The sequence below is a fragment of the Scyliorhinus canicula genome, chromosome 21 (genome assembly GCF_902713615.1).
Source record: "Scyliorhinus canicula chromosome 21, sScyCan1.1, whole genome shotgun sequence".
Lineage (NCBI taxonomy): Eukaryota > Metazoa > Chordata > Chondrichthyes > Carcharhiniformes > Scyliorhinidae > Scyliorhinus > Scyliorhinus canicula.
The window spans coordinates 13,240,910-13,256,331 of NC_052166.1; the positions used below are offsets into that span (position 1 = coordinate 13,240,910).

The following is a 15,422-nucleotide window of genomic DNA, read 5'->3' on the forward strand; positions in this document are numbered from 1 at the left end:
AGACGGGGGGGTCAGGGAGACGGGGTGGTCAGGGAGACGGGGTGGTCAGGGAGACGGGGTGGTCAGGGAGACGGGGTGGTCAGGGAGACGGGGTGGTCAGGGAGACGGGGTGGTCAGGGAGACGGGGGGGTCAGGGAGACGGGGGGGTCAGGGGGACGGGGGTCAGGGAGACGGGGGTCAGGGAGACGGGGGTCAGGGAGACGGGGGGGTCAGGGAGACGGGGGGGTCAGGGAGACGGGGGGGTCAGGGAGACGGGGGGGTCAGGGAGACGGGGGGGGTCAGGGAGACGGGGGGGTCAGGGAGACGGGGGGGGGGTCAGGGAGACGGGGGGGGGGGTCAGGGAGACGGGGGGGGGGGGTCAGTGGGACGGGGAGGGTCAGTGGCACGGGGAGGGTCAGTGGGACGGGGAAGGTCAGTGGGACAAGGAGGTGAGGGTTGGTGTGACGGGGAGGGAAGGGGCAGGTGGATGGTAAGGTCAGGGTGATAAAATACAAACTCTCATTTTCTCTATCTAATCTACGACCAGCATTGGCTTTCAATGGAGGTAAAATATCAACTGTAGCACCGAAAGATGCTACAAATGGTAAAATGTTGTATCATCTGTGATGTGCAGAACCTCCTGGAATTGGGACACCACTCGGCTGAAGTGAGATCCCTCCCAGAACACTTTGCCACATGATGTACAGCAATAAAACATGTCGACCTTGTCCAGGATCCCAGGTGGAATGGCTTTCACCTGCAAGATTGCACCACTCGTAAACCTCAGAGTTTTCATGTTGAGTTGTGAACTTTCTGCCCAGTGACAGCTGGGATTGTAGGAGCAGCTGCCAGTCTGACCCAGGCTCTTCCCAGCTTCTCTCTGCGAAGACACCTTGGTCTGGTTTGTACCGGAGACCCCTCTCACTGCAGTTGGCGGATCTGGAAAGTAGAGCACAATAAACAAAGGGAAAGGATTAGAGAGTGGTGATTATCACACCTCAGCACCATTCAGTATAAGAACCTCATCAATGCCTATCCACCGTCTTACATTTCAGAACTGTTGCATCAATTAGCCCAATAGAATTGAGGGTACGGTATATTACAAGGATGTAATTACATCAGGCAGGGTGTAGCAGCTGGTACATGTTGTCATGTTGTTTTGTTGAGTAATAAGAAGGACAATTTGTTCAGTATATCTCAAACAATGTGTTGGTATGGGACTGAATCAAGTCCGGTTCCTGCACAGTGTATTGAGATCCTAGTTGGGTCAGAGACACTGTAATTGGCTTGCAATGCTTAGATTAGGCAGCAAAATTACAGAAACGTTAGTGCAGAAGAAGGATATTTGGCTACTCTCACTTCCATCAGTATCCTTGGATCCATCTCATGTCAACATTAAATGCAGCCAGCCTATCCAATGCCATCGCTTTATCAATTTCAACCATGCCATCTTATACTCGAAAGTCAGTGAGAACAGTTCCTCTGCATCTGTCCATTCGGTTTCCTTTGATATCTTGAAAACTTTAATCAAATCACTCCTTAACTTTTGAAATTCCAGGAACAAGCGCTGTAATCTCTGCACGACCTCCAAGTCTAACTTATTCTTCCAAAGGTGTGCCCAGAACTGCTCACAGTACTCCATATATCAGCCAACCAGGGTCTTGTATTACTGAAGCATGACTTTTACCGATAACGTCAGGATAAAAGGCCAGCATTCCAATTGCCTATTTGATTATTTAATGTACCTGTTCATGACATTTTAATAACCTGTGCACTAGTCCCCAAAAGCTTTTTTGTCCTCTACTGCTTTAAACTTTTCAATGTTTAGAAATTATCCTCTTCTATCTCTTTCAAGATGCAACATGGATGACCATGCCTGTACCCACACTGAAATCGATTTGTCACAATTCTGTCCATTTACTAACTTAGTAATAGGTCAAATCTTCCCTGGAGCGGCATGCGCCATCGGACCTCCTGTGCAGAGTGTGGAGCATTGATTTTCCTGCAGACCCTTCTCTGTGGGTTCTGGAGTACTTTGACACGACTTTGCTCATCGATTTAGAGTCTTGCTGGTTTTATACCTGCTCGTAAAAGCTTCAATTAATTCTGTGGAATAACCAGCATAACTTTACAGTAAGCAGTCCAAACCTACAAGGTGAAGTTGAGTTCAGGCCAATCACAGAACAATTGGGGAAAGGTAAAACGAGCAATCGGAAGTTTAAACTTCCCGTAAAGGTTCCCGTTAGAGAAGCACGTGTCAAAGGAACATCAATAATTATGGGTGACATTAATCTGCATGTGGATTGGGCAAATCAAATAAGTAATAATACTACAGAGGAGGAAGTCCTGGAGTGTAGACTGTTGGCTTTCTGGACCAATACATTGAGGAACTAACTGGAGAACAGACCACCCTCAACTGGGTGTCATGAGAAAGGAATAATTGCCAATCTAGTTGTGTTTGGCTCCTTGGGGATGAGCGGCTATAATATGAGAGATTTTTTCATCAAGATGGAGAATGAAGTAACTGATTCTGACACTAGGCTCCTGAATCATAATAAAGGAAACTACTATGCTATAAGGCGTGAGATGGCTGTGATGGATTGGGAAACTTTACTGACAGAGATGACGGTGGATAGGCAATGGCAAATATTCAAAGAGAGCAGGAGTAAACTGTTTATATCTGTCTGGCGCAAAAAATAAAATAGGAAAGGTGATCAAACTATGTCTCATAAGGGAAATTAGAGATAGTATTAGATCTAAGGAAGTGGCATACAAATTAGCCAGGAAAAACAAAAGACCTGAGGATCGGGAGCAGTTTAGAATTCATCAAAGGAGGATTAATAATAATAATCACAAGTAGGCATTAACACTGCAATGAAGTTATTGTGAAAATCCCCGAGTCGCCACACTCCGGCACCTGTTCAGGTACACTGAGGGAGAATTCAGAATATCCAATTCACCTAACAAGCACATCTTTCAGGACTTGTGGGAGGAAACCGGAGCACCCGGAGGAAACCCACGCAAATACAGGGAGAACATGCAGATTCCGCACAGACAGTGACCCAAGCCGCAATCTAACCTTTGACCCTGGTTCAGTGAAGCAACAGTGCTACCATGTCGCCCACAAGAAGGGGAAAAGTATGAATGTAAACTTGTGGGGAACATACAAACTGACTGGAAAAGTTTCTATGGGTGTGTAATTAGAAAAAGATTGGAAAAAGACAAATGTCAGAAACAGGGGATTGTATAATAGGGAACAAAGAAATGGCTGACCAACTAAATACACACTTTGGTTCTGTCTTCACAAAGGAGGACACAAATAACGTGTCAGAAATGTTGGGGAACACAGGTTTAGTGAGAGGAAGCAACTGAAAGAAATCATTATTTGTAGGCAAATGGTGTTGGAGAAATTGATGGGATTAAAGGCTGTTAAATCCCTAGCGCCTGATATCTACATCCCAGAGTACTAAAGGAAGTGGCACTAGAAATAGTGGATGCGTTGGTGGTCATCATCCATGATTCTATAGACTCGGAACAGTTCCTACAGATTGGAGCATAGCTAATGTAATCTCACTATTTCAAAAGGGAGGTCGAGAGAAAACAGGGAATTGTAAACCAGTCAGCCTGATGTTGGTAGTGGGGAAAATGCTAGAGTCCATTATAAAGATTTAATAGCCGAACACTTGGAAAACAGTGGCAGGGTTGGATAGAGTAAGTATGTATATATGAAAGAAAAATCATGCTTGGACCATAAGACGATGCTCCTTCTCCCGGCATACAAGCAGAAACTTAAGCGGGAGAATCCCGTTAAGTAAATTCTGCAGTGCAGATCCGAGGCAACAGAAGAGCTCCTACATGACTGATTGGAGTCAATGGACTGGTCCATACTTAAGAACTCAGCGACCAACCTAAACGAGTATGCCACCACTGTCACAGACTTTTATCAGGAAGTGTGTAGAAGATTGTGTGCCAAAGAAAGTAGTATGTATGTTCCCCAATCGGAAACCATGGCTTAATTGGGAGATTGACTCCCTACTGAAGGCCAGGTCTGAGGCATTCAAGACAGGTGAGCCTGACCTATACAGAAAATCCAGGTACAACCTCCGCAAAGTCATCATGGTTGCCAAGAGACAATATCAGACTAGCTAGAGTCACAAACCCTCGTCGGTTGAGGCAAGGCTTAAACAACATAATGGGCTACAAAGCGAAGCCGAGCAGAATCTCCGGCAGCAGCACACCCCTCCCCGATGAACTCAATGCATCAAACCGTTGTGAACTGCCCAGCAGCCTTGGACACACCCATACCTTCTGTCACAGATAGGTCTTCTTGGAAAGCGACGGCACCTGGCGGGGTCCCTGGTCATGCACTCAGATCCAGTGCGGACCAGTGGGCGGACATCTTCAACCTCTCCCTACTCCATTCCAAGGTTCCCACCTGCTGCAAGAAGACCACCATCATACTGGTGCCAAAGAAGAATCAGACAATGTGCCTCAATGACTACCGTCCAGTGGCCTTGATATTGATCATTATGAAGTGCTTCGAGAGGTTGGTCATGAGACACATCAACTCCATACCCCAAGAATGCTTAGATCCACTGCAATTTGCATACCACCACAACCGGTCCACAGTAGACACCATCTCCCTGGCCCGTCATTCATCCCTGGAGCATCTCGGCATCAAGGACTCCTACATCAGACTCCCATTCATTGACGACAGGTCCGCCTTCAACACCATAATCAGAGCCAAGTTTATACCAAAGCTCCAAAGCCTAGGACTTGTCTCCTCCCTCTGCAACTGGATCGTCGACTTCCTGACCCATAGACCACAATCAGTAGGGATAAACCACAATACCTCCTCCACGATAGTCCTCAATACCAGGACCCTGCAAGGCTGCGTACTTAGCCCTCCTGATACACACATGGCTGTGTGCCAAATTTTGGCTCCAACTCCATCTACAAGTTTTCTGATGACACGACCGTAGTGGGTCTGATCTTGAAGAACGATGAGTTAGCATATAGGAGGGAGATAGAGAACCTTATGGAGTGGTGTAACGACAAGAATCTCTCCCTCAATGTCAGCAAAACTAAGGAGCTAGTCATCGACTTCAGGAAGCGAAGTGTTGTTCACACCCCTGTCTGCATCAATGGTGCTGAGGCGGAGATGGTTGACAGCTTCAAATTCCTAGGTATGCACATCACCAACAATCTGTCCTGGTCCACCCACATCGATATACGACCAAGAAAGCACAACAGCGCCTAAACTTTTTCAGGAAATAAGGAAATTCGGCATGTCCACATTTACTCTTACCAACTTTTACAGGGGCACCATAGAAAACATCCTATCTGGCTGCATTACAGCCTGGTATGGCAACTGCTTGGCCCTTTGCACCTTTGAGATTAGTGCATAAAATTAAAGCGCATGGGGTTGGGGGTAGTGTATTGAGATGGATAGAGAACTGGTTGGCAGGCAGGAAACAGTGTAGGAACAAATGGGTCTTTTTCTGAATGGCAGCCAGTGACCATTGGGTTACCACAGGGATAGGTTCTGGAACCCCAGCTAGTCACAATATATATTCATGATTTAGATGAATTTGTAAATTTGCAGATGACACAAAGCTGGGTGGGAGGGTGAGCTGTGAGGAGAATGCAGAGATCCTTCAATGTGATTTGGACAAGTTGGACGAGTGGGCTGCTGCTGTATAATGTGGATAAATGTGAGGTTATCCACTTTGGTAGCAAAATCAGGAAGCAGATTATCTGAATGGCTATAAATTGAGAGAGGCGAATATGCAACGAGATCTGAGAATCCTTGTCACTGAAGGTAAGCATGCAACTGCAGCAGGTAATAAAGGGAAATGGTCTGATGGCCAGCATAGCCAGAGGGCTCAAGTGCAGGAGCAGGATGTCTTGCTGCAAGCATACAGGGCCTTAGTGAGATCAGACCTGGAATATTGTGTGCAGTTTTGGTCTCCTTACCCGAGGAAGGATGTTTTTGCAAAGGAGAGTGCAGAGAAGGTTTACCAGACTGATTCCTGGAATGGCGGCAGTGACATGCGAGGAGATTAAAGTGGTTAGGATTATATTTGCTGAAGGTCAGAAGAATGAGGGCGGATCTCATAGAAACCTAAAAAATTCTAACAGGACGAGACAGGGTAGATGCAAGAAGGATGTCCCCAATGGCGGGGGTGTCTAGAACCAGGGGTCACAGTCGAGGGATACGGGTAGACCATTTAGAACTGAGATGAGGAGAATTTATTCACCCAGAGAGTGATGAGCCTGTGGATTTTGCTACCACAGAAAGTAGTTGAGGCCAAACATTGTATGTGTTCTAGAAGCAGGTAGATATAGCACTTAGGATGAAACTGATCAATGGGGGGAAGCTGGGAACAGGTTACTGAGTTGGATGATCAGCCATGATCATAATGAATGTAAGCAATAGACCTGAGAATTGGGAACAATTTAAAATTTAGCAAAGACAGACAAAGAGATTGATTAAGAAGGGGAAATTACAATTTAAAAGTAAATACCGGGGAACATTAACATTTCTATTGGTATGTCAAGAGAAAAAGATTAATAAAACTAATGTAGGTCCCTGACAGTCAGACATGGGGGAATTCATAACAGGGAACAAAGAAATGGCTGAGGAACTAAATTTGTACTTTGCTTCTGTCTTCACAAAGGAAGACATGAATAATGTACCGGAAGTTCTGTAATGAGGAGCTAAAGGAAATTAATATTAGTAAAGAAATGGTTTTGGGGAAATTAATGGGATTGAAGGCAGACAAATATCCAGGGCCTGATAATCTTCATCCCAATGGCCCTAGAAACATTGGTGGTCATTTTCCAAAATTCTTTGGAGTCTGGAATGGTTCCAACAGGTTGGAGGTTAGCGAATGTAACCCCACTATTCAAAAAGGGAGGTAGAGAGAAAACAGGGAACTAGAGACCAGTGAGCATAGCGTCGGTACTCAGGAAGTTGCTGGAGTCCATTATCAAGGATTTCACAGCACAGTATTTGGAAACCAGTGGTGAAATCAGACAAAGTCAGCCTGGATTTACAAAAGGAAAATTATGCTTGAAGAAACTACTAGAATTCTTTGAAGATGTAACAAATAGAATTGACCAGGGAGAACCGGTAGATGTGTTTTGTTTAGACTTTCAGAAGGCTTTTGACAAGGTCTCACATAACAGATTAATATGTAACGTTAAAGCACATGGGATTACGGTAGTGTCTGGAGATGGATAGAAAGCTGGTTAGCAGACAAGAAGCAAAAAGTTTGAATAAATTGATCTTTTTCTGATTGACAGGCAGTGACTAGTGGGGTACCGCAGTGATCTGTGCTGGTACCCCAACTATTCACATTGTATATTAATGATTTGGATGAGGGAACTAAATGTATTATCTCCAAATTTGCAGATGATATAAAGTTGGGTTGGAGGGTGAGCTGTGGGGAGGATATAAATTACCTGGAGGAGGGCGTAGAAGGATGGGTGAGTAAATTTGCAGATGACACTAAAGTCGGTGGAGTTGTGGGCAGTGCAGAAGGATGATACAAGTTACAGAGGGACATAGATAAGCTACAGAGCTGGGCTGACAGGTGGCAAATGGAGTTTAATGCAGAAAAGTGTGAGGTGATTCATTTTGGAAGGAATAACAGGAAGGCAGAGTACTGGGCTAATGGGAAGATTCTTGGTAGTGTGGACGAGCAGAGAGATCTCGGTGTCCATGTCCATAGATCCCTGAAAGTTGCCACCCAGGTTGAGAGGGTTGTTAAGAAGGCGTACGGTGTGTTAGCTTTTATTGGTAGAGGAATTGAGTTTCGGAGCCATGAGGTCATGTTGCAGTTGTACAAAACTCTGGTGCGGCCGCATTTGGAGTACTGTGTGCAGTTCTGGTCGCCACATTATAGGAAGCATTGGAAAGGGTACAGAGGAGATTTACAAGAATGTTGCCTGGTATGGAGGGAAGATCATATGAGGAAAGGCTGAAGGACTTGAGGCTGTTTTCGTTAGAGAGAAGAAGGTTAAGAGGTGACTTAATTGAACCATACAAGATGATCAGCGGATTAGATAGGGTGGACATCGAGAGCCTTTTTCCTCGGATGGTGATGTCCAGCACGAGGGGACATAGCTTTAAATTGAGGGGAGATAGATATAGGACAGATGTCAGAGGTAGGTTCTTTACTCAGAGAGTAGTAAGGGCGTGGAATGCCCTGCCTGCAACAGTAGTGGACTCGCCAACACTAAACGCATTCAAATGGTCATTGTATAGGCATATGGACGATAAGGGAATAGTGTAGAGGGACTTTAGAAGGGTTTCACAGGATGGTGCAACATCGTGGGCCGAAGGGCCTGTACTGCGCTGTAATGTTCTATGTTCTATGATGCAGAGATGCTTCAATGGGATTTGGACAGGCTGAGTGAGTGGGCACATGCATGGCAGACGAATGCGGTATAATGCGGATAAATGTGAGGTTAGCCGCTTCGGTAGCAAGAATAGAAAGGCAGATTATTATTTGAATGTGTATAAATGGAGAGAGTTGGATACTCAATGAGACTTTGATGTCCTCGTGCACCAGTCGCTGAAAGTAAGCACGCAGGTGCAGCAGGCAGTAAAGAAGGCAAATGGTATATTGACCTTCATAGCAAGAGGATCTGAGTATAAGAATAGAGATGTTTTAACTCAATTGTCTAGGATATTGGTGAGACCACACCTGGAGTATTATGTGCTCTTGCTATGGAGGGAGTGCAGCAAAGGATTACCAGGCTGATTCCTGGGATGGTGGGACTGCCATATGAGGAGAGACTAAATCGGTTAGGATTATATTCATTGGAGTTTAGAAGAGTGAGAGGGGATCTCCTAGAAACTTATAAAATTCTAACAGGATTAGACAGGGTAGATTCAGAAAGAATGTTCCCAATGGTGGTGAAGTCCAGAACTAGGGGTCATAGTTTGAGAATAAGGGGTAAACCTTTTAGAACTGAGGTGAGGAGAAATTAGAGTGGTGAATCTGTAGAATTAACTACCACAGAAAGTTGTTGAGTCCAAAATGCTGTGTAATTTCAAGGAGGAAATTAGATATAGCTCTTGGGCGATAGGGATCAAGGGATATGGGGAGGAAGGCGGGATCAGGGTATTGAACTTGATGATCAACCATGTTTGCATACTGGGGATTTGCTTACATCGGGACTTCCAAATAGACCATGTATCTCTTTGAAATACCTCTGGTCTCCGGCTATATGGAGGGCAGAGATCTAGGTCAATATTTCTTCAGAATATTAGGCTTTCAGCTGCATCACTTACAATGCCGTCTGTTTTTGTGTCATCAGCAAATTTGGATACGTGGTTTTCCATTCTAACATCAGATTCATTAATGAATACAGTGAATAGTTGAACATAGCCTCAACATAGATCCTTGAAAAGCACAAGTCACATTTTGCCCAATGTGCTTTATTTCCTGCCACTCAGCCATTTCCTTACCAGGCCAATATGAGCTTCTACTTGAGCCAGCAGCCGGTTATGAATAACTTTATCAAATGCCTTCTGCAAGCCCATAGAAGTAACATCCACGGACATACCCTTTCCATGAGTTTTAGTCACCTCTTTAGAAGATTGAATTCCATTCATTAGTTAGGATCTACTCATGACAAATCCATGTGGCTCACAGGCTAGCTGAAAAATTTCAAGGTGTTTGACACCCTATCCTTAATGATAAAGCTCAGTCATTGGTCTGCCATGATCCACATTCGGGCTGTCCTTCTGAGTCTTTATCCGCACTGGCAACAAGTACCGTGGCTGCTGAATACAATCATTTTCTCTGATCCTTGTTTTCTCATACACCTGGGTTGCCCTTATTTTGTCCACAATTGGCCACCCCAATCTCGTTCTGAATGCTCCTCTACGAGGTGTGACCGAACTCTGGAGCAAATTGTTAGTTATACTTTCCCTCCCTTTTTGTGTTGAAGTGTCTACAAACTTCACAATAGTCCAATGACTCCTGTCAATGTGTTTGCTCGGGGCAGTTTTTCTGCCCACTTCCACAGACTGCAGTTCACACACACACAGCCTGCTCGCACTTATCTTAGTCTAGAATTTAAAAAAATTTTTTTTTTTCAGTGCTTGTGAGTAAACACTGGACAAAGTTTTAAATACTTGTACCCTCAAACTTGCTTGAACCATGTTTGAGGCAAAGTAGCTGAAGAATTCCAAATTCCAACACTCATCAAGTTCCTGACCTTTGCACTCTCTTAAGCTGCACTTTTTTTCACAGCCTCACGTGCCGATTTCAGCTACACTCATGTTACAAGAAGGGATGATTTGATCCTGTTTTCCTGTTACCCACCCTGCCTTTCCTTTGATGTGACAGTTCCCAGGCTAAGTAGGAGAATCTCAGCCTGGGCTCATATTTCAGATCACTATCCCTGGAAGATGCCAGAGTGTGGAGGTCAGAGGTGGGCATATATGGCTTTGTTGTGATGTCCCTGATGACACTTAGAGTGGGACAAGGAAAATTCTCAACTGGCCTGGTACCAGTATATCGCTTTTTTTCATAGAATCCCGAAAGTACAGAAGGAAGCCATTCAGCCCTTCGTGTCTGCATCGGCATCTGGAAAGAGCACCCTACTTAAACCCACACCTCCACCCTATTCTCGTAACCCATTAACCTTTTTGACACTAAGGGGCCAATCCTAACCTGCATGAGCATGGCCAATCCTAACCTGCATGAGCATGGCCAATCCTAACCTGCATGAGCATGGCCAATCCTAACCTGCATCAGCATGGCCAATCCTAACCTGCATCCTAATCCTAATCTAAAGAGATTGTGGGAGGAAACCGGAGCACCTGGAGGAAACCCACGCAGACACGGGGAGAAAGTGCAAACTCCACAGTCACCCGAGGCTGGAATTGAACCCGGGACTACTAGAACTGTGAGGCAGCAGTGCTAACCACTGTGCCACCATGCCACCCTTAGTTGAAAGAGAAAGGAGTTGCCAGTGAGGTCAGCAGTCCATGCTTAAAGCTACAGGTAGGTGCGAGTCTGCAGACTTTTCAAGGGTTTCAAAAGGCATGCTCTGTAATGTGTCAAAATAAGGTACAAGGGGACAGAGGCGATGTCATAATACAGAGCATTGTAAAGTGTCACATTAACAAAAGTTTCAAAGGTTTCAGAGAGTGGAGAGATCCCACGCTCTAACTCAGAACAACTAGAATGTAGAGGATGAAGGATGAGGGTGGGAGCAATTCTGACACAAGTATCTCGGCAGGACTTGAGAGGTTTTCAGCTCATGAAATATGAGCTATACTCAAAGGAATGTATTTTGCAAAATGACACACCTTTATGACCAGTGGAATTGCCTGCAAAATATTTGTGGTTTTACAGGGCTGTGAGAGGTTGCAATAGACGAGTAGAGTCAGTACACAACATTCCTGCCCATGTCAGCCACTGACACTAAGAACCGTAGCTCGCCCCAAACGTAACAGGCTCTCCAGTTAATAACCTTTCTAATACTGGTTTAGGTCACTCGGCTAAATCGCTGACTTTTAAAGCAGACCAAGCAGGCCAGCAGCACGGTTCGATTCCCGTACCAGTCTCCCCGGAGAGGCGCCGGAATGTGGCGACTAGGGGCTTTTCACAGTAACTTCATTGAAGCCTACTCGTGACAATAAGCGATTTTCATTTCATTTCACATTTACGCCTCTCACGATTGTCATTCTGACATAAAAGCAAATGACAGTGAATGCTGGAATCTGAAACAAAAACAGAGAATGCTGGAAAGTTTCTGCATTCTGTGATGATCTGCAGTATTTCTCTTGCGACAGTGTTTCTGACAAACTATTTCTGGCATGGACTTCATGGTATGAATGGCCTCCTTCTGCATCACAGCCACCCTATGGACTTGCACTACCCCAGTACGTATGGTCATGTAAAGCCCTTCTAAAGAGCACAAAGCTTTCAGACATAAATCCCACAGGTAGATTGAGAGGAGAGAATATAGGGAACATCAGGACAGTGGGTCAGATTCTCCACTGCCTGCAATGGAGTTCCAGGGGATAAGAAAGGATTGGCGCCCAATCTGTCTCCAATGCTCCTCCCCATTGGCAGCAAGATCGAAGTTCACCTGTGGGAGGATGCAAATGGGCCAAAATGACCATGTCCCTCTGGGCCAGGATTCACATGGCTGTGGATTTATAGAAGTATATCCCAGCGTGGCCCTTCTGCAGTGGACCTTGCAGTGGGCCAAGGCGATAAGTCTTGAATGTAAGTGCCCTCCGAGATTCACCGCCTCATGGGCCGAGTTCCCGATGGTGTTGGTCACTTGTGGTCCCAAGTATCGTGACCCTGGCGTTGTGGCTGCTGAATGAGAGAGAGAGGAGGTAGGAAAAGGAGTGGAGTGACTGTGGGCTGCCGGCCCGGACACCGGCAGTGCAGGCTGGGGGAGATGGGAACAGGGCGAGTGGCCGGGGTACCACCCCACAGGACTGGGCCAGTGCCCAGGCACCAAACGCCATTACAGCATCCATCTTGCTGTGCACCCACTGACCACCCACCTCGGCCCCTGATTCTACAGTGACACCAGCAATATGGGTGCGCCCAACACTGCACCCCCCCCCCCCCCCCCCCCCCCCCCGCTCCCCCAGCCCAAACACCCCACCCAACCGGCCGCCACTCACCAGGGGACTACCCAGGGCCACACCCACGGCAGCCCCAATGGATTGGATTGGATTTGTTTATTGTCACGTGTACCGAGGTACAGTAAAAGTATTTTTCTGCGAGCAGCTCAACAGATCATTAAGTACAAGAAAAGAAAAGGAAATAAAAGAAAATACATAATAGAGCTCTCCTTCCAGCCACCTTGTTGGCTGGGACGGTGTGTGTGGAGGATGAAGATCGTTTCAGTGCTGCCGCAGTGTGAGAGCCTCATGTGCGCCAATCATGGACCTGCAGAATCCGGCACCGCTTTTCATGGAATTGATTGCGTTCCAAGTGGCGACGGTGCTAGCCTATTGAAAGTAGCTGAATCGGTGTAGGTGTTGCACTGATTTTTCTGTCGTAAAACGCCCCATATGTAAAACACACATCCTCAGCTGGCTTCAACACTTAGCCTCATAAACAGAGAATCCAGCCCATAGTCTCTCAGCTGAGTGCTAGGGAAACAAGTACTAGAACCAGCTGAATACTAGGGAAACAACACTGGAGGCCAGCTAGTTAGTGCTGCTGTCTCGGAAACATAGTTTATAATCCCCTCTCTTAATTTACTGAAATAATAAGTTCTGAACTACCGACATGTACAGTCCCCACACAGTGGTCAACTTGTATTTAAGTGGTTCAATCTGAATTATCTGTTTGGTTCGCCTCTCCTGAGTTTGTGCCCGTTTCTTATAGAATCTGTAACTTGAAGGAACATGTTGAAATGAACTTGCCTCTGTACCAATTGGATCCGGAATCCTTCCTTCCACAGGGTCACCTCCTGAACCTTTGCATCCTCTATTGGAACATTACCAGTTTCTGCTGTCTCTCTCCATAAAATAGGTGCTTAACTGAAATTTTCAGTTTAGTTCTCCTAATGCTGGATGAGAATTATACAATACCAAATAATTGTTATGAGTCCAAAGTTCATGAATTTACACGGTCGAGTGGCTTTCTTGTGCTGTTATGGAAGTGTTGATGTTGCCATTCCTTTGTGAACGCCATCAGTGTCCTGCTGTTTACGTAACCAAGAAGTCATCAGGAGGTGTAGAAATGGTCACATCAATTCATTGTGTGAGGTTTTGTTTATGCTTGTGGTAGCAATTCTTGATGACATCTGTCCTGAAAGCTGGTGAATTGGTCAGATGTGGTGACATGCCATGGTATGTTTGCAATCTCGCCATTGTTCAGAGCTGAGCAGTAACATTGTCCTGCTTGGGCAGAGTTGTACCATGTCGTACCAGTTGTCATTCTATTGTTGTTGTCATTGTTGTTATTGACGTGCTTGTTGTTGTGTTTGTTGCCTCTGGTATGCTTCTTGCTGTTGTCTTTGTAGGTTATGTTGTTTGGTGTTTGTGGCACTCAATGACCACACCGAGTGGAGAACTTGAGTCCTTCACAAAGTTACATGTGTCAGTGTCTTTTGTGGCATCTGCTGTTTCATTGAGCGTGCTGTCTCTGATTCCTCGGCGCTCCCCGTCTGGTGTCATGTCCGGTTCACTTGAATCATCTTTGGCTTGTCAATGCTCCCCGTCTGGAGTCATGTCCGGTTCACTTGAATCATCATTGGCTTGTCAATGCTCCCCGTCTGGAGTCATGTCCGGTTCACTTGAATCATCATTGGCTTGTCAATGCTCCCCGTCTGGAGTCATTTCAGGTTCTTGTGGAGAGGCTCGAGTAGATCAGGTTTGAATTAACGTGGCGTCACTGGAGTCACTAGTAGCCTCACTTTGATTGTCGAGTGCCTCTGTACATACTAGCTGAGATCTGTCAGTCTCGCTGAGATGTCGCACATCTTGTATGGGAATTGTGAAGCCTTTGTTTTCTGGCTTTAAAATTCTTTTTCGCGATTTTCGGACATTTCCCCTTTAAGTGGGCATGGTCCGGGGCCTCTGACGTCATGGCGCTTGTGACGTAGAGCATCGGAATGGATTGCGCATGTGCAGTTCGCTTTTCCTTCATTGTGCGCTTTTTTTGCAACTGCGCATGCGCAGCTTCTTGCGCAGACGCAGAACACTTCTTCACCGGTTTGCGTCTTCTCAGGAACTGCGCGTGTGCGGCTCCATGCGCAAGATGGCTGCCAATCAAAATTGCCGTGTGCTTATGTTGCAAGCTTACCTTTGCCTCGTGGTGAGTATAGGCGGCAGTTTTACCGATTTCTGTTGTGTTCACTTCGCAGCAGTTTTCAAACTTGTCCAGGACTGTCTGGAAGTCTCTCTGGTCCTGCCCTTTGTAGTACTTGAAGGAGTTGAAGATTTCTGTTGCACTTTCAGCTCGCAATGGTGAGTAGAAGATCTATCTTCTCAGCATCGGCCACGCCATTTAGGATCGGATGCTACCATGTAAATTTCACATCTCTGCTTGAATGCACGCCAGTTGGCACTGAGATTGCCGTGATATCTAAGCTGTTGAGGAACTGGAATCTCGATCATCTTGCCTGGGTGCTGTTGCTGGTGGTCACGGATCTTGCGGAGTTGAACTATATAGATTCAACAGGCTCTACTGGTACCATGTTGTGTTCTGTACTCTGGGATAACACAGGCTGCAACTCAATGCATCTTTGACCAAAAGATACTGCAGACTTTAAAGTAAGTTCAATGTGATTTATTGAACCATTAGCACAGTTCTCTATGAGTTCGACTCTCCTGCTAATCTTGCTATAGTAACTCAGTCTAACTAACCAGTCTGCTCTAAGCCACGTGGTGGGTGTGATGCTTCTGATCTGCCCCTGTCCTGCTCTCTAAGTGTTGTCTG

General features: G+C 45.9%; 1 protein-coding gene across 3 annotated transcripts in view; it reads right to left on the reverse strand.

Moving 5' to 3' along the window:
• Nucleotides 1-356: 356 nt before the first annotated feature.
• Nucleotides 357-15,422, reverse strand: part of exd3 (exonuclease 3'-5' domain containing 3) — a 617,516-nt gene continuing 602,450 nt past the window's right edge. For all 3 annotated transcript variants that reach the window (XM_038781915.1, XM_038781916.1, XM_038781914.1), the window contains one exon: nucleotides 357-918. In XM_038781915.1, the coding sequence (XP_038637843.1) occupies nucleotides 575-918 (344 nt within the window). In that variant the 3' untranslated portion in view covers nucleotides 357-574. The remainder of the gene's footprint in view (nucleotides 919-15,422) is intronic.